This window comes from Schistocerca piceifrons, chromosome 4 (genome assembly GCF_021461385.2).
Source record: "Schistocerca piceifrons isolate TAMUIC-IGC-003096 chromosome 4, iqSchPice1.1, whole genome shotgun sequence".
In the NCBI taxonomy this organism is placed as follows: Eukaryota; Metazoa; Arthropoda; class Insecta; order Orthoptera; family Acrididae; genus Schistocerca; species Schistocerca piceifrons.
In genome coordinates this window covers 633,648,476-633,667,258 of record NC_060141.1, presented here as the reverse complement: position 1 = coordinate 633,667,258, position 18,783 = coordinate 633,648,476, and the positions used below count along the sequence as shown (strand labels likewise).

At 38.5% G+C, this 18,783-nt stretch overlaps 1 protein-coding gene and 1 pseudogene across 1 annotated transcript in view; one reads left to right on the top strand and one right to left on the bottom strand.

The window, feature by feature from the left end:
* Positions 1 to 18,783, bottom strand: part of LOC124794802 (transmembrane protein 245) — a 248,886-nt gene that overhangs the window by 32,097 nt on the left and 198,006 nt on the right. The window contains exons 11-12 of the mRNA XM_047258459.1: positions 7,607 to 7,737; positions 7,288 to 7,462 (exon numbers count right to left, since the gene is read on the bottom strand). Of these exons, the coding sequence (XP_047114415.1) occupies positions 7,288 to 7,462; positions 7,607 to 7,737 (306 nt within the window). The remainder of the gene's footprint in view (positions 1 to 7,287; positions 7,463 to 7,606; positions 7,738 to 18,783) is intronic.
* Positions 1,575 to 1,692, top strand: LOC124796891 (annotated as a pseudogene).

The window sequence follows — 18,783 nt, the reverse complement described above, 5'->3', positions numbered from 1 at the left end:
GGAAAAACAGCTGGGGCCTGAACACAATGCTATAATTCACTTTTAAATTTTCAGTCTGCATTTTGGAGGCAATGTTACTACTGGGAATACATCCAATAGAAGATTAATGAGTGCCAATGTCTCCAGAAGATTGGTGTCTCATTGACGCCAACAGACACAAATGGATCTCTGGCTTCGTCAAGGCATCCCTCTGAATGTTAATCTGGCACCATTGGTCGTCATCTATATGTCCCTGCAGCAGGTGCTTGATGCGAATGCCTTGGGGTAGGATGTGGTTGCTGGGCCACACCACAACTGCAAGATGCATTTTATGGCTGCACCACAACAGATTATTTGCTAATTAGACATACTGTTTTTCTTCACTAAAATAAGTAATTTTATATTCCAGAGCAGATAACAAATCGGAGGAACCATCAGCATTGGCCTTTCCATCGTCAGCATTGACAATCAGCTGATTGCATCCAGAGGTGGCAGGTGGCACTGCAGGGGTTACACTATTTTACACCTATCACTGAAAATCCATAATCAATCTTATTCATACACAATGCAATGTGTACAACAATAAGTTTTCGGTATATATCCAAAACAATGAACTGTATGCAAACCTATCATGCCCTAGCATCCCTGGTTCAAAATAAATAGATTTGAACAGGCCACAAATTCCCCTAAGAGCTCATGTCTTTGTGATCACATTGCATTAGCTAATAAAGTAATACTTACATCTGAACTGTTGTAAATGTAAACCATACCAAATGTTCTTCACAGATTCTTACTGGTCTCACTGCATCACAAATGCACAAAACCATGGACAACAAAAATGTAGGAGAGCACAGCCAGGTGGCAGCAACAGTCGCTCATGTCATTTCACATCAACAACAATAAACCACCACAAAACTTGTTTGGGTTCATCCCGGTCGTGCTATGTGGTTGGGCACTGCACTAGACTGAATGAGGGAAGGGGTTGGGGGATGCCAAAACACAGATGGAGGCTAGTCGCACAGCACTGAACTGAGGGCGAATGGTGAGGGTAGCAATGTATCAAGCCCAGCAGAAGTCAAGTAAATGCCTCTGTCCAAAATCAAATTAGGTACCATGCCAGTTCCATGAAGTTTAGGCAAAACACAAAAAAATCTATTGAGTTTCCTCCAAGTTTCCCAGAATAAAAAATCCCCTAGTTTTCCCTGTTTTTCAACGAGCTGGAACCCTATAATAGTACAGTAGATTTGAAGGTCACTGATGTATTAGACTCGTATAATCTTTTAAATATAGGCTGTAAGCACAGACAGTGGGTGACACATGCTCCACTAGAATAGATTATGCTATAATCAGCAGAAATGTTTTAGATCAGGTAAGTTATAGCACCTACATCTTCATCAATCTGATCACTTTTGTTAGGTAATAAGAGTACATAAATTCAGCTGTGCAGAAAATAACAAATGTTGTTCTGCAGAAGCAAACTCTGAGATGATCAAATATTAATGCCTTTAAATATAAACTAGCAGAGGAGAAATGGGATTCTATATACCAGACGAAAAGGTCTGATGACAAATAGAATAAATTCTTTCACCTCTGTTGGCAATGGCCTTGCCGCAGTGAATACACCGGTTCCCGTGAGATCACCGAAGTTAAGCGATGTCGGGCGTGGTTGGCACTTGGATGGGTGACCATCCAGGCTACCATGCACTGTTGCCATTTTTCGGGGTGCACTCAGCCTCGTGATGCCAATTGGGGGGCTACTCAACCGACTAGTAGCGGCTTCGGTCAAGAATACCATCATGACGACCGGGAGAGCGTTGTGCTGACCCCATGCCCCTCCTATCAACATCCTCCTCTGAGGATGACACGGTGGTCGGATGGTCCCGATAGGCCACTCGTGGCCTAAAGACAGAGTGTTTTTTTTTTTCTGTCCCCCCCCCCCCCCCCCTGTTATGACATTATTATTATTATTATCATCCAAAAGGCAGTTGAGCATTGCCAAAATGAAAGTAATCCTAGACCGAAGCTCTCACCAAGTCTGATTAGACTCAGGCAGACTATTTACAATCTCAGCTTGCTTTATAAAACTACTACTCTATAGATTTTTTAAAACTGAAATTACTAACTTTAGAAAACAGATTTAAAACACAGCAATAGAGCACTTTGATAATATAAGTAAAGCATCCTGGGATTTAGTTGACAGATATTGCAAAGGTCCCAGATGATGTACTTGGTACCACTCAGTGTACGAAATGATTGTAATATTTCAAGTAACTCTGACCATTTAACAATTATTATAGATACAGAGATGCCAAGTTTGAAAAGAAGACAATAGAATTGGGGTGGGGGGTTGCTCTATATATCATGCACAGTCACAGGCACACCTGCGCGCACGCGCTCGCACACACACACACACACACGCACACACACACACACACACACACACACACACACACACACACACACACAACAAATACCTCAGTTTGAAGCCTAATTGTAACACTTGAAAAATAAATATTTAAGTCCGAAACGAACTAAAAGAAATGAGAGAGTTACTTTAAATGCTACTCAATTGTTTTGCACTCAACAATGACCTCACAGCATAAACATTAGTACAGCAAATCACAACATACGTACAAGTTTATGCACACGCAGTAGTTGAATTAGCGAGGCACCACTGTAGATGAGAAGAGTTTTTGTATATTACATAGTCTGTGCTAAATAGATGATGAAAGGGTATTGCATTACTTCTGAAACAATACTGATTTACAAAATGATGCAATGAAAAACACTGTGTTGTCAAATTACTAAAATAAATCAAACAGCAAATTCCGTAATTTTAGCAGGGGTTCCTGTAGGACTATAACTTTTGCCTAGAAATCATGACAACTATGGACAAATTGTAGATGCACAGGTTGAGACCCCATGCCACCTCACTCAGTGTACTGATTTTGAATTTATGGAGGTGGAGGAGCAGGAAGTTGGCAAGGTAACACACAAACTAAAGAAAAAAAATTCAATTGGATGGGATGGTTTATGCAATGCAATTACTAAGATGTTCATAAAAGAAATTTCAAAACCTCTTACCTACTTGATTAACTGCAGCATCGGAGAAAACATGCATTCATCCATTCTAAAAATGAGTGTTGTGAAACCAGAGCTTAAAATGAGAAGTAAGGAAGATGTGTCTAACTATGGACCAAGATCACTAATCCCAACCTTAGTAAGATATTAGAATGTACTATCCTGTCTCAGCTTAGTGCCTATACCACAAAACACTGTATTTATAAATTCCTAACATGACTTTAGAAAAGGGCTAAGCACAACCACAGCAGTTACACAATTCTTATATGAAGTGTACTGTCTGTTTGACCAGAGGATGTAAACTGCAAGTACATTTTCAAACCTGACAAAGGCAGCTGACACAATAAACCATAGCTTACTAAGGGTGAAGTCATATCATATACATGTCAACCTATCATTTTATAGCAACACACTTGTTGAATCGTAAGCAATGTACTAAATGGCCACACAAATTAGATGAAAAAATTATAAGCTTTCAATATATTGATGAAACAGTAGTACAAGATGTACCTCAGAACTCAATCCTTGGTCCCTTTCGCTTCCTCATATATATTACTGACATTGTACAAACTATTAATTCGAACATTGTAAGCTATGCAGATGATATCTCAATGTTATTCTATGGTAGAGAATATAAGAAACTAGAATCTTTCGCTACTAGTGGTGTAAAAGAATTAGCAAAATACTTCAACAACCAGGGCTTCATGGTAAATGTCACTAAACCTTAATTACTGGCATTTAAAACACGCAGTTCTCATCACCCCAACGTATATAATGCATGCAACATCTTGGGAACAGGAAAAGGCAGCTAAAAATTTCTAGGTGTGCATGTTGATGAAAATCTAGTGGACTAACCACATTAATTTTGTATTTTGAAAAGTCAGTAGTGGCTTATACCTCCTTATTCAGATCTCCAAGATAGTTCCTAGTCAGCACAGCAAAATTACTTAACAGTATATTCTTCATACATATTTAAATTACTTAAATTTTTGTGAGCCAATGAGCTGAAGTTGTCAAGTGCAGCTATGTACATGAGCACAACACCAGAACAAAATATAACTAACATAGGAAAAGAACAAAATTAAAAATTACAGACAGGAGCCCATATAAAAATGGTCTGATTTGGTTTAACAAACACAATGAATTCTAAGACACTGCTTGCAACATGAACCAATAGCACATCAGACATAAAATATTAAATGCATAAAATAGCTTTAAGATGCATCTACAGGGTGTTTCAAAAAGGACTTTACAACTTTCAAAATTCATGTAACTTTATTGAAGGAAGATATAGAGCTGAGTTTAGTGTTGCTTTGTAGGGAAACACATCAAAATTTTTTACCTTATGCTAAAGATGATGTATGTGGCTTCTGTTGGTTATCCTGCACTGATCCCACTGGAAGTCAATTTCTTCCCAAACTTGCTGTAGCATTGCAGGTGTAGCTTGCTCAGTGGCAACATAAATTCTTGCTCTAAGTTCGGGTGGAGAAGCCAGCACAGGAAGTACAAACATGATATCCTTGATCAAACCCCATTTAAAAAATAAATAAATACAATCGAGTGGTGTCATGTATAGGGAATGTGGGGCCATCAATTGGTGCATCACAGCCAATCCATTGACCTGGAAAGCCGTCACTGAGAAAATCCTGAGCATCAGGCAGTTAGTGGGGTGGTGCACCATCTTGCATGAAGTAAACATTTTGTTCTTGGTCACCTTCATCGATTTGTGGCATCAAAAATTGTTGTAACATATCCAAGTACACTATCCCATTGACGGTTCTCGCATGGAAGAAAAAGGAGCTGTACACTTTGTTCTTGCTCAATGCACAAAAAACTTTCAGTTCAGGGCTATCACGAACTTGTTGCAATGTTTGATATGGATTTTCACTGGCCCAAGTCATACAGTTATGTGTGTTAACCTTGCCACTTAAGTGAAAAGTCGACTTGTCAGAAAAGATGATTTTGTCCAAGAAATGTTCACCCTCTTGTAATCGATTTAACATATCTGCACACATGAAAGTTCTTGCGAGCAATTTTATCAGTGTCTTTTATTGCTTGTACGATCATCAATCTGTACGGTTTCAAATGCAAACGGTTTCTCAACACATGCCAATCAGTTTGTGAGATGCACGCTGGGTTGATTTCGTAGGGCTGTTGACAAAACATTGTCTCACTTGCTCCACAATGTTGTCTGATGTGCTTGGATGACCTGATGATTTCCCAAGTCTTACCAAGCACCCTGTTTCTATAGAACATTTATGCCATTCAATCTGTAGGCCTACCAGGAGGATTCTTTGCGTACTTGGTACAGAAATTATGCTGAACTGTTGTTCCCGACTTCGATTCTTCAAACCAAAACACACAGGTTGCACACTTGGGCACAGTGAAGGTAGCCTTAAAGCAACTGCCATTAGTGCTCGTTATGGTGCGATTCGGCACTAGCGAACTGCACGAGACAAAACTTGTATTTCCCTACAAATATACAGTGAGACGGAAGGATTTATGATTACAATACAGGATCAAACAATAAACACCAGATATTACAGCAAGCATATTATTAAAGATCCCAATACCACAACAGATAAATGCAGACTTTGCAAACAACGAATAGAAACAGTAGATCACATCACAAGCGGATGTACAACACTAGCAAATACAGAATACCCCAGAAGACATGACAATCTAGCAAAAATAATACATCAACAACTTGCCATACAACATAAACTAATAAAACAACACGTTCCCACATACAAGTATGCACCACAAAATGTGCTGGAGAATGATGAATACAAATTATACTGGAACAGAACCATTATAACAGATAAAACAACACCACATAACAAACCTGACATCATACTCACCAATAAAAAGAAGAAATTAACATAACTAATCGAAATATCCATACCCAATACAACAAATATACAGAAGAAAACAGGAGAAAAAATTGAAAAATACAATCACCTCTGTACGTACTATGAACTAATTTATACGAATTTTCAAAGTTGTTAAGTTCTTTTTGAAACACACTGTACTGTCGTATGTAACATATCTTTTAAATATAATTTTTGTCATGTTACTATGCCTGACATTTGAAAAAGCCATCATGGTACTGGCTCCATGCAAAGAAAATGTAAATAGGTAAATAAATAAATGTAAAAGTCAGCTACTGCACCACCAGTAACTTATGTAGGGGACTTAAGCCACAATATGAAACTGTCAGATACAGGTCTTGATGCCTCTGGCATTTATACGATTACCAGCAGCCAATGCTACAAATATTATACAGACCAAACAGATGGAAATTTCAGAACTTGATTTAAAGAACATACAGACTGCAACGGACTATAAAAATGTAATAAATCAGCAGTAGCAACAGACTAATGACACAGACCACCCTTTGAAAACCAAACACAATCTTGAAATTTTGCACAAAATCAGAAAAAGTAAAAGAATGTAGGTCATGGAAGAAAAATGGTGGTAATATCCTTAATGAGATAACAGAATTCTTCAATAGCCTCAAACCAATCCTAATACTATAGATTTAAGATGTGGCAGTGTGAAACAAAATACTATCAGACTGTAAGTGTTGTGAGTAACGCAGGAAAAAGCCAGTAGTCGTGCAGATGCAAGCTTTGGGATGTTAAAATTATAATAATATTATTTATAATAATATTAATTATAATAATATAAGTGAACAAGTGACATAAAAAGTATGATCATCATGTCGTAACAGCTGATGCAAAAGTATGAGAATACTGCAGAGGCTGTGGTACCAATTACAATACTGCCAGCACAAAAGACAGTACTGGATAATGATTTCCAGGCACCCACTGCCAGCTCCTCTCCCCAAATACTTCATCATCAGAAGAGAAAACAAAACAGTTCTAGGTTAATTTAGACTAAGATATTTTACCTTGAAGTAACATCTGTACCCACAAACAAATAATAACAAGCAAAAAATGCTCGAAATGCGTTGCAACATATTAAATTAAAACAAAAATAAATAAATGTGCCTGCTAGTAGAAAAATACAAATAAAGACAGTCATGGTTCCTGAACTTAGCCAGCATGGACACAATTAATTACTTCATCTGATTTTCCAAGTAATTTTTATAGTTGGAGAGGAGAGATATGAACGATTCCTTACCATTACAGTTGCTAGTCTTGTTTCTTATATGTGAAACTTATCATCTGTAGTTATAGATTAAACAGCACTCTGTTAACTTACCCTGTTATCTCCTGATATATTGCTGAATCAACCACACTAGTAACCAACATTTCACACACTAACATCAGTACTGCACTGATTTGGCGTCCTTGATTGAACCAGAGATCAAAAATTGCTGGTATAGATGCCCAATAGGTTCCCAGAAAAGGCACAGCTCCTAATATTGTTGCTATTACTGAAATAAAAGTTTAGTAATCAAGTTACTGCACTATTTAATATTTACAGACACGAATCTAAAAAGTGACTTAACTAGGAACTGTAATGCAGAATACTTTTTTGTGTTTATAAAAGATTATTAAACTAACTAAAATGTACTCACCAGTTGGTATATACACAACTGTGACTTCAAATAAATTATGGATGAGCCAAGTCCATAACCCATGGAAAAGTGCCATTTTGAATGATGCCTTGAACACACTTCCGACAGCATCTTCAAGTGCAACAGCAAACCTACATATATACAGAAAAATTTAATAAAGTTAAAACCGATATGGTCGTCACACATCTCCTCTCTTATTAAAAATAAACTGTCAAGCATGAAAATCATTTACACACTATTCATTTCTACTCAATTTCATACATAGCAGATCAAGTAGCTTTGATATGTGACAAACAAATATTACCTTCAGGCTTGGTCAAATAAACTGTCAAGCATGAAAATCATTTACACACTATTCATTTCTACTCAATTTCATACATAGCAGATCAAGTAGCTTTGATATGTGACAAACAAATATTACCTTCAGGCTTGGTCAAATAAACTGTCAAGCATGAAAATCATTTACACACTATTCATTTCTACTCAATTTCATACTTAGCAGATCAAGTAGCTTTGATATGTGACAAACAAATATTACCTTCAGGCTTGGTCAAGGCACGAGTGATAATGTAACAATGTGAAGTTAGATAGGTGCAGTCAATGATTTTATAATCCTTTCCATTTTAAATTGGCTTAATCACTATTTCTGCATTATTTTTCGGTGTTTTACAATTTTTAATCCACAGAATGAGTGTTTGCGACTGCAACCATGTATGGCCACGTGGGGTCTGTGATGTCTGGTAGTCCCAAGTAGACCTGTAGTGCTTCACACTCGATACATCTATTTAACTTACGTTTTTACAACAGTTCTGCTACTACGGGACTGGCAAGTAGTGTCATTTCTGCCTGTTTCGATATCTGTTTTGACATTTACCAGGTCATTGTGTACTTCTAAGTTGTTTCAAGGATATTTCAAGGTTAGAGTGACTTGTTTACTCATATATAATGAAATACTATTTTGTAATTTATGGTGAAATGTCCACTAAAATACCAGAAGAGGTACACATCTGGCATCGTTTACTTTTTGAGTCCCAAAAGAGTTGTTACCAAAACATTTGTGAAGTTCATCCACGCGCAATAAATACTTGTAAATGCCGAAGGTTCTCAAAGTTCAAATCTAGTAATTTAGATCTTTCTGACTCATATCTATCAGGCAGACCAACAACTGCAGACAATGACAATTTAAAGGCAGAAGTGGAATTAAATCCATGTCAAACAACTGAGGAACTGTCAACCACTTTTAGCCAACCATGGTTTACCATCCATGAACATTTGCTGCAGATTGTTAAAGACAAAAAAAGGTACCTGGTCCATCACATGCAACTTATTGCTTCAGCAAAACAATACAGAAATGTTTATTGACTGCTTGCTCACTGGAGATTCCATCTCCACATATTTTGCTCAAAAACCCACTTATTTTTATCGATCTGGCACTGACAATTTGCAAACTATATGGCAATAGGTTGTTAATAATGGGGATAATTACATCATTGATTAAAAATAAAAGTTTGTTGATAATTTATCTAATCTGTTTAAATTCAATGTAAAAAAATGACACTACTTTCTGGTTCCCCTAACATTTCATTATTAAAATTTTTGCATTTAAACCAAGTTACCTTTGTTGTGTGACTGCATGTGGTGCTAGACAGAGTCTCGTGTAATTCAGGTCAGTTAAATCATCCCCCAATGCTCTTCCCAAAATTTAAATTATTTCAATAGTGCTTTCTAACTTACCCAGTGATTTCCATATGTAAATTCCTCTTTGAGAGAGTTCACTTGGCATTATAGAGTATTTCAAGTCATTTATACCATGTAGATCCCCCACAGTTTCTCTGCTAGCTTAAACTGATTAAAACCCCAATCTAATATCATGTTTAGAGCTCTTTTCATGGATTATTTTAAAACTTACTGAAATTCTTTTGTCAATTGCAACACGTTATACGAGGTGTTTTTGTATGTTGTCTGGCTTGTAGATACCAAGTAATTACAATCAATCCCTTTCTTGATTTTGTTGGGATTGTGAGAGATCCTTCGTGATCAATCATGGTTCAAATTGATATGATTTTCATGGTGGTTCCTTTATGTGGCCACCAACGTGGAGAAGATGAAGGCTGCTAGCCAGCTTATTGCCAGTAATGTATTATTAATTTCTCCTGTGTGTCACCACCTCTTCCAAAGGATTATCAGACCAGTTATTCTGTGAAATATATGAGTAATCAAGCCATGCAATGAACCTTTTGCCATCTGCAATCCTTTGTCCAACACGTGAGCAATTAGTAACTGTATTGCGTAAAGCCTGATGTTTCTGTGTACAATGAATGGGAGGTACTATGAGTGAGATTTAGCATATTTTACATGCACCTAAATAAATATTGAATAATTTGAACTTAAACACTTTCATTAGATTACAGTTAGTGTTCCCACTTTCTCTTGATTTGATGAATAAACTGGATATGGATAGAGGTGGACCCTGGTACAATAAAGCCTATAAATTTGAACACATTTCGGGTAGTTACACACTTGAATAGTATGGAGCATACCAGTTACTGTACTGTGCAATCAGTACCAAGCACAAAACAGTCAAAGCTCACCTCACCTTTTGGAAACTTATGGGGAGAATGTTGGAATGAGATTTATGAAGCAAACACCTGCATTACTTAGTACTTTGAATGTTGATTTACCCTAAAATAATCAAGAATGAAACTGGATGGAAGTATGAAGCAGGGATGGATGGCATGATCTAGATCATTATCAAACAATAAAGGAATAAAAAGCATTGATGTGAATTATTTTCAACTTACAACAAGCAATACGGCAGATAAGATGCCACTTTGATATCACCGGTCCCTGAATCTAATGATTACGTACTAACACTAGCAGCAAGCAAGGGAGCTCACAAGTCACAAACAGATCATTAGAATTACTCTTGACACACACCGTACACAATACAAAAGATTTTACTATGAAACACACAGTCCCTAAAAATTAAGTGTGACAAGTTAAGATAGCATGCAAAACTGATTCAAGCTCCTGTCTCTACCTTTCATGGGCAGTGTGCTCACACGTACATTAATACCAATTAAAATAATAATAATAATAATAATAATAATAATAATAATACAGGATCAAACAATAAACACCAGATATTACAGCAAGCATATTATTAAAGATCCCAATACCACAACAGATAAATGCAGACTTTGCAAACAACGAATAGAAACAGTAGATCACATCACAAGCGGATGTACAACACTAGCAAATACAGAATACCCCAGAAGACATGACAATCTAGCAAAAATAATACATCAACAACTTGCCATACAACATAAACTAATAAAACAACACGTTCCCACATACAAGTATGCACCACAAAATGTGCTGGAGAATGATGAATACAAATTATACTGGAACAGAACCATTATAACAGATAAAACAACACCACATAACAAACCTGACATCATACTCACCAATAAAAAGAAGAAATTAACATAACTAATCGAAATATCCATACCCAATACAACAAATATACAGAAGAAAACAGGAGAAAAAATTGAAAAATACATCCAACTGGCTGAGGAAGTCGAGGACATGTGGCGTCAGGATAAAGTTGACATTATACCAATTACGCTATCAACTACAGGAGTCATATATATACAACTACAGAAATCTGTAATTATATCTAAAAACAAAGATGATGTGACTTACCAAACGAAAGTGCTGGCAGGTCGATAGACACACAAACATACACACAAAATTCAAGCTTTCGCAACCAACAGTTGCTTCGTCAGGAAAGAGGGAAGGAGAGGGAAAGACGAAAGGATGTGGGTTTTAAGGAGAGGGTAAGGAGTCATTCCAATCCCGGGAGCGGAAAGACTTACCTTAGGGGGAAAAAAGGACAGATATACACTCGCCACACACACATATCCATCCGCACATACACAGACACAAGATGTCTGCTTGTGTCTGTGTATGTGCGGATGCATATGTGTGTGTGTGCGAGTGTATACCTGTCCTTTTTTCCCCCTAAGGTAAGTCTTTCCGCTCCCAGGATTGGAATGACTCCTTACCCTCTCCCTTAAAACCCACATCCTTTCGTCCTTCCCTCTCCTTCCCTCTTTCCTGACGAAGCAACCGTTGGTTGCGAAAGCTTGAATTTTGTGTGTATGTTTGTGTGTCTATCGACCTGCCAGCACTTTCGTTTGGTAAGTCACATCATCTTTGTTTTTAGATATATTTTTCCCACGTGGAATGTTTCCCTCTATTATATTCGAAATCTGTAATTATTGATACATGTTCAATTACCCAAAAGTTCCTAAATGCAATGTAACATATACTGTACAGTTAAAAGGAAGTCACGCTTGATCAAGGTCCACGTCACTTTCCATTTTTGACCAGACATAACGTCTGAGAATATAAAGAATAATAATAATAATAATAATAATAAAAGCAGAAATAATACATTATTAAAACACAGTCATTCTTTTGGTGAAGACGGCGTTTCTAGTGGAGTATAATAATGCACTGATTGGACAGCATCCCTCCTGAGAGCCGACAATCTCAAGGGATTTTTACCAGGATTATTTTACTCATCATGCCTTCATGATTTTACAACCCAAGTCTTGTGTATGACAATGACTGCAGTATCAAGGACAATGACAGACCTGCTTGTCTGTATTACCGGTAGTGTGCCCAGCTACAAGCTTTCACCAAGAGTAGCACATGGGTCAGTAGAGATGTCCCACTACACTTGTTAGACCCTGGCCATCTACTCTACTATGAATTCTGCTTGCATATTGGACTCGACTTGGTTTGCATTCTGGCCAGACTTTTATTTGCTTCTATTGATAATCACACCACAACTGTTTTTTTGAGAACTGTGAGTTAACATATTTAACACATTATTGGCTGAGAGCATCAGAGAGCACATTACATTTTGCTATAAAGTTTGCATCAGTCAGTCAACAGTCTTGCCATGTTGGATACACTGGTTCTCATCCAATGGCTGAAGTCAAGCAATGTCGGTGGCATTGTATGTACAAACAAACATGGCAAGCAATAATATGCTGACACAGTGTCAAAGGGACTGAGTCACACATTACATACCTGACAAAGAACTTGCATATTCAGGCCTTGCGGCTATCTATTCAGGCCTTTTGGCTATCAAATATTTCTTTGAAAGGAGTATTTCAGAGAGGCAGGAAAGCACTGGAAAACCCATCACGAAGTTTCATGGCTTACTTTAATAAAAGGCTAGCCCTATCAGCATGGAAACATGCTGACTTCCAGAGTGCAATAGTAAGGTACTTGGCCACAGAGCAAATCAGGCAACCAACTTCCACATCACGTAATTAAGATTCAGAATTGTTCTTCTCACACAATTATAGCCATGACAGTCCTGCAATTTGTTTTCAATGTCAGAAACATGGTCACATCACTTGCTCTGTCATAGAGTTTTGTGCAAGGTAATGATGCCAAACCACAGAGACACAGTGCCTAAAATGGAAAAACTAGGAAACCGTAAATGGACAACCATCAAAAACTGTTAGTGGACTTAAAATTTTAAATAAAGCAATATTGTTCCTAGTAGGCATGGAAGCAACCATGTGAATCGCAACTGAAATACATACTCAGCTCGTGGATCTATATTGCAAACAAACAATAAGAGTTACAATATATAGCAAACATCAGTTAAAAATAAAATGGACACTTCAAATTCAAGTGTCATATAAACATGTAGGAAGGAAAATATCCACATTACTTACTATATCTTTTACCACTAAGAATCTATTTGGTCTTAGTATGTTGAAATAATTTTGTATTACCTTCAACAACAAAATTCACTTACTTTTGCTGTAATTTCTTTCCAAAGGGTACATGAATTAGATACTAAATCATTCAAGCAATTTTCTTCCATGTTAGGCTGTGCAAAGGAAGTGCATACATGTGTTTATGTCAAGCTATTATGAGCTTCTTGTTTAACATCTACTTTCTGGGCTTCAACGACAGAGGTCATATGGAAGCCTAACAGCACACTTAGACATTGTGAGACATCAAAAGAAGTAAATTCTGAAGATATTGTAGAAATGTACACTATTTCTTGCCCTAAAGTCCACCTCTATATTATAAGGAGACAAATGCTACACCAAGTTTAATTTGTCCAATGTACAGTTTTCATTGCACTTGGATTCACAATAATTACATCAGTATTAGTGACTCATTTTGGAATTTACAGTGCCTCTGTCATTCAGAATTACCTAGAGCAGGTGATTAGCAAAATCCCTGCATGTTGCAATTACACTATCTGATCAAAGTATCCAGACACCTACTAGTGAACATTAATATGGGAAATGTTCATCTCTTGTCTTCATGACAGCTTGAACTCTGTTGGTGACACAGCCAATGAGGTGTCTGAATGTCTACGAAGGAATGCATACTCTTCCTCAGAGTTGAAATCAGAGAAGTTTTGATGTAGGACACTGGGGTCCAGAGTGAAGTTGACATTCTCACTCATCCCAAAGGTGTTCCACTGGGTTCAGGGGCAGGCCAGTTCAAGTTTAGGAAAGTTATTGTCCACAAACCATTGCCTAAATGATGCTACTTTATGAGAGGGTGCATTGTCATTCTGATACAAATTAGGCAGAAAACATCTTCCGAGAATGTCCTAAATGCTTTCTCCGAAAATTATTTCGAGCAGTTAGTCCACGAACCCACGTGAATTGTAAATGGTTGCGAAAACACACTTGACCTCTTACCCACAAATAATCCAGAGCTGATAGAGAGCATCATGACTGATACAGGGATTAGTGATCACAAGGTCGTTGTAGCTAGGCTCAATACCGTTTCTTCCAAATCCACCAGAAACAAATGCAAAATAATTTTATTTAAAAAAGCGGATAAAGTGTCACTAGAAGCCTTCCTAAGAGACAATATCCACTCCTTCCGAACTGACTATGCAAATGTAGATGAGATGTGGCTCAAATTCAAAGATATAGTGGCAACAGCAATTGAGAGATTCATACCTCATAAATTGGTAAGAGACGGAACTGATCCCCCGTGGTACACAAAACAGGTCCGAATGCTGTTGCAGAGGCAATGGAAAAAGCATGCGAAGTTCAGAAGAACGCAAAATCTCGAAGATTGGCTAAAATTTACAGACGCGCGAAATTTGGCACGGACTTCAATGCGAGATGCCTTTAACAGGTTCCACAATGAAACATTGTCTCGAAATTTGGTAGAAAATCCGAAGAAATTCTGGTCGTATGTAACGTACACAAGCGGCAAGATGCAGTCAATACCTTCGCTGCGCAGTGCCGATGGTACTGTTATCGACGAATGTGCCGCTAAAGCGGAGTTACTGAACGCAGTTTTCCGAAATTCCTTCACCAGGGAAGACGAATGGAATATTCCAGAATTTGAAACACGAACAGCTGCTAGCATGAGTTTCTTAGAAGTAGATACCTTAGGGGTTGTGAAGCAACTCAAATCGCTTGATACGGGCAAGTCTTCAGGTCCAGATTGTATACCGATTAGGTTCCTTTCAGATTATGCTGATACAATAGCTCCCTACTTAGCAATCATATACAACCGCTCGCTCACCAATAGATCTGTACCTACAGATTGGAAAATTGCGCAGGTCGCACCAGTGTTTAAGAAGGGTAGTAGGAGTAATCCATCGAATTACAGACCTATATCATTGACGTCCGTTTGCAGTAGGGTTTTGGAGCATATACTATATTCAAACATTATGAATCACCTCAAAGATGAACGATCTATTGATACGTAATCAGCATTGTTTCAGAAAACATCATTTTTGTGCAACACAGCTAGCTCTTTATTCACACGAAGTAATGGCCGCTATCGACAGGGGATCTCAAGTTGATTCCGTATTTCTAGATTTCTGGAAAGCTTTTGACACCATTCCTCACAAGCGACTTCTAATCAAGCTGCGGGCCTATGGGGTATCATCTCAGTTGTGCGACTGGATTCGTGATTTCCTGTTAGGAAGCTCGCAGTTCGTAGTAATAGACAGCAAATCATCGAGTAAAACTGAAGTGATATCAGGTGTTCCCCAGGGAAGCGTCCTGGGACCTCTGCTGTTCGTGATCTATATAAATGACCTGGGTGAGAATCTGAGCAGTTCTCTTAGGTTGTTCGCAGATGATGCTGTAATTTACCGTCTAGTAAGGTCATCCGAAGACCAGTATCAGTTGCAAAGCGATTTAGAAAAGATTGCTGTATGGTGTGGCAGGTGGCAGTTGACGCTAAATAACGAAAAGTGTGAGGTGATCCACATGAGTTCCAAAAGAAATCCGTTGGAATTCGATTACTCGATAAATAGTACAATTCTCAAGGCTGTCAATTCAACTAAGTACCTGGGTGTTAAAATTACGAACAACTTCAGTTGGAAAGACCACATAGATAATATTGTGGGGAAGGCGAGCCAAAGGTTGCGTTTCATTGGCAGGACACTTAGAAGATGCAACAAGTCCACTAAAGAGACAGCTTACACTACACTCGTTCGTCCTCTGTTAGAATATTGCTGCGCGGTGTGGGATCCTTACCAGGGGGGATTGACGGAGGACATCGAAAGGATGCAAAAAAGGGCAGCTCGTTTTGTATTATCACGTAATAGGGGAGAGAGTGTGGCAGATATGATACACGAGTTGGGATGGAAGTCATTAAAGCAAAGACTTTTTTCGTCGTGGCGAGATCTATTTACGAAATTTCAGTCACCAACTTTCTCTTCCGAATGTGAAAATATTTTGTTGAGCCCAACCTACGTAGGTAGGAATGATCATCAAAATAAAATAAGAGAAATCAGAGTTCGAACAGAAAGGTTTAGGTGTTCGTTTTTCCTGCGCGCTGTTCGGGAGTGGAATGGTAGAGAGATAGTATGATTGTGGTTCGATGAACCCTCTGCCAAGCACTTAAATGTGAATTGCAGAGTAGTCATGTAGATGTAGATGTAGATCATCATCTCTGAATTGTTCTTCTACTGTAAACAGTATACCGTGCAATAAAATATGTTGGTACCTTCCTAGATTTAGCATTCACTTACGAATAATAAGGGCACCACACTCTAATCATGAAAACCCCTCTCATACCATAGCATCACCTACTCCATAAATCACTGTTTGCACACACATGATGGCAGGTAATGTTCTCCAGGCATTTGCCAAACAAAAATTCTTCCATCAGATTGCCAAAGGGTTCACTCCAAATCACTTGTTTCAAGTCGTCCACTGCCCAGTGGTGTTGCTTTTTACACCACCTTTTGCATTTCTTAGCACTGACTACATGAAAGTGTGACATATGAGAAATCCTTGACCACTCTATCCCAACCTGTTTTAACTCCTAACATTGTTCTGCTATCTGGACTGCTGGTAGCATTTTGTAACTCACAAATGATTCCCTCTGCTGTTTTCATGCTATTTTTACAACCACATTCCACAATGTGTGATGGTCCCTGTCAATCATACATGAGGCCTAGTCGTGGTTTATCCATAGTTGTCCCTTCCAGTTTCCACATAACAATCACGTCACCTAAAGTCGACTCAGGCAGCTTTATAAGTGTTGAAACGTCCCTGATGGACCTGTTACTAGTCCATGTTCGAAGACACTGACCTCCCCTGACTGACCCATTCTGCTGTTACTGCTTCTTTTCTGACGATACAACACTCCCACCCTCCTTTTATACTGGCAGGTTCACCTCTCAAGACCTCTAATGCTAAATTCCGCATTACTTAGGGGTGTCTGGATACTTTTTATCAGACAGTGTATGTAGGTGACATGACTTTCATAGGAGCTGCCTGCACAGGTGGACACCCCCCCCCCCCCCCCCCCCCCAAACACACACACACACACACACACACACACACACACACACACACACACACACAAGCTTCAAATTAATTTCACAGAAATGGCAATTTCCAACACAGCATTGTAGCACACCTTGTTTTGCAAACAGGAGGAATCAGAACACAGAACAGCCTATTAGGTTCCTCTTGAAGACAAAGAAGTTGTCCCAGCAGAATTATGCTCAAATAGGGAAACAATTCCAAGCGGCTCTTTATGTGACACAGATATCTACTTCTATGGTGCTACAACAATGGAAATTCCTGGACAGAATGTCTTATTGTGCCCACCACTAACAAAACTGTAACTTTCCCAATTAATTGTTGGATGATTAAAATCTCCATTGATGATTACAGTATGATTGGGAAACTCATGCGCAAGTGAACTGAGATTTTCTCTGAAGTTTTGGGTTTATGTCAGAAGGTGAGTCTGATGGGTGACAGAAGTATCCAACTACCATTTTATGCCCACTCCTGATACTGAGTCTTGTCCAAACAATCTCACATGCAGCTTCAATTTCTATCTCAGATTCGAGTTTCTTGTCTACTGCAAAAACACACCACCTCCATTTCCCATTTGCCTTTCCATTTCTATGAGGGCTGTTACAATACACCTTAGACTTGAGGGTTCCCCACATAAGGTAATCGCACACTGTCAGATCAGGTGACCTGTGTAGCCAGCTGGGGCTGTGACCAGACTGACCTCAGTCAACAACTCAAGTCAGGCGTAAAGAATGTGTAAATGTACTCCAAGGTTTGGCCGACTGTCTGGACAGTTGCTCCACCCTGTTGGAAGTAACTGTAGGTCACGGGGTGTGGTTGAACACATACATTCGTGTCCAGTTGTATCAGCTCATCCAGGTCACTTTTATTTACCCCACCCTGTAATGAGAATACACACATCCACAAGCACAGCCATACAGACACTCAAAACTACGCGCAAGTGGCAGGAGAAGGGGGAACACAGGGAGAACTATAGTTCATCATGTTTGTTGGTATGAGATCATTATGGAGATGCTAAACAATCTCTAGTGACTGACATTACAACAGAGATGCTGACATCACAGACAGATTTACTACTGATATTCAAAGAGAATGCATTCTGGGATGAGTCGGCCGACATATTATGTTATTTGATTTCATCTCGTGGAATAGCGACAATAAGAAAAAAATTGGAGGTCATACAGAGGTTTATTGAGTCACTCTTCCCATGCCCTATTTGCAAATGGAACAGGGAAGGGGGCATCAACTAGTGGTACCAAAGACACACACTGCCATAAGGTGGCTTGCATAGCACAGCTGCAGAAACATAGAACTGGT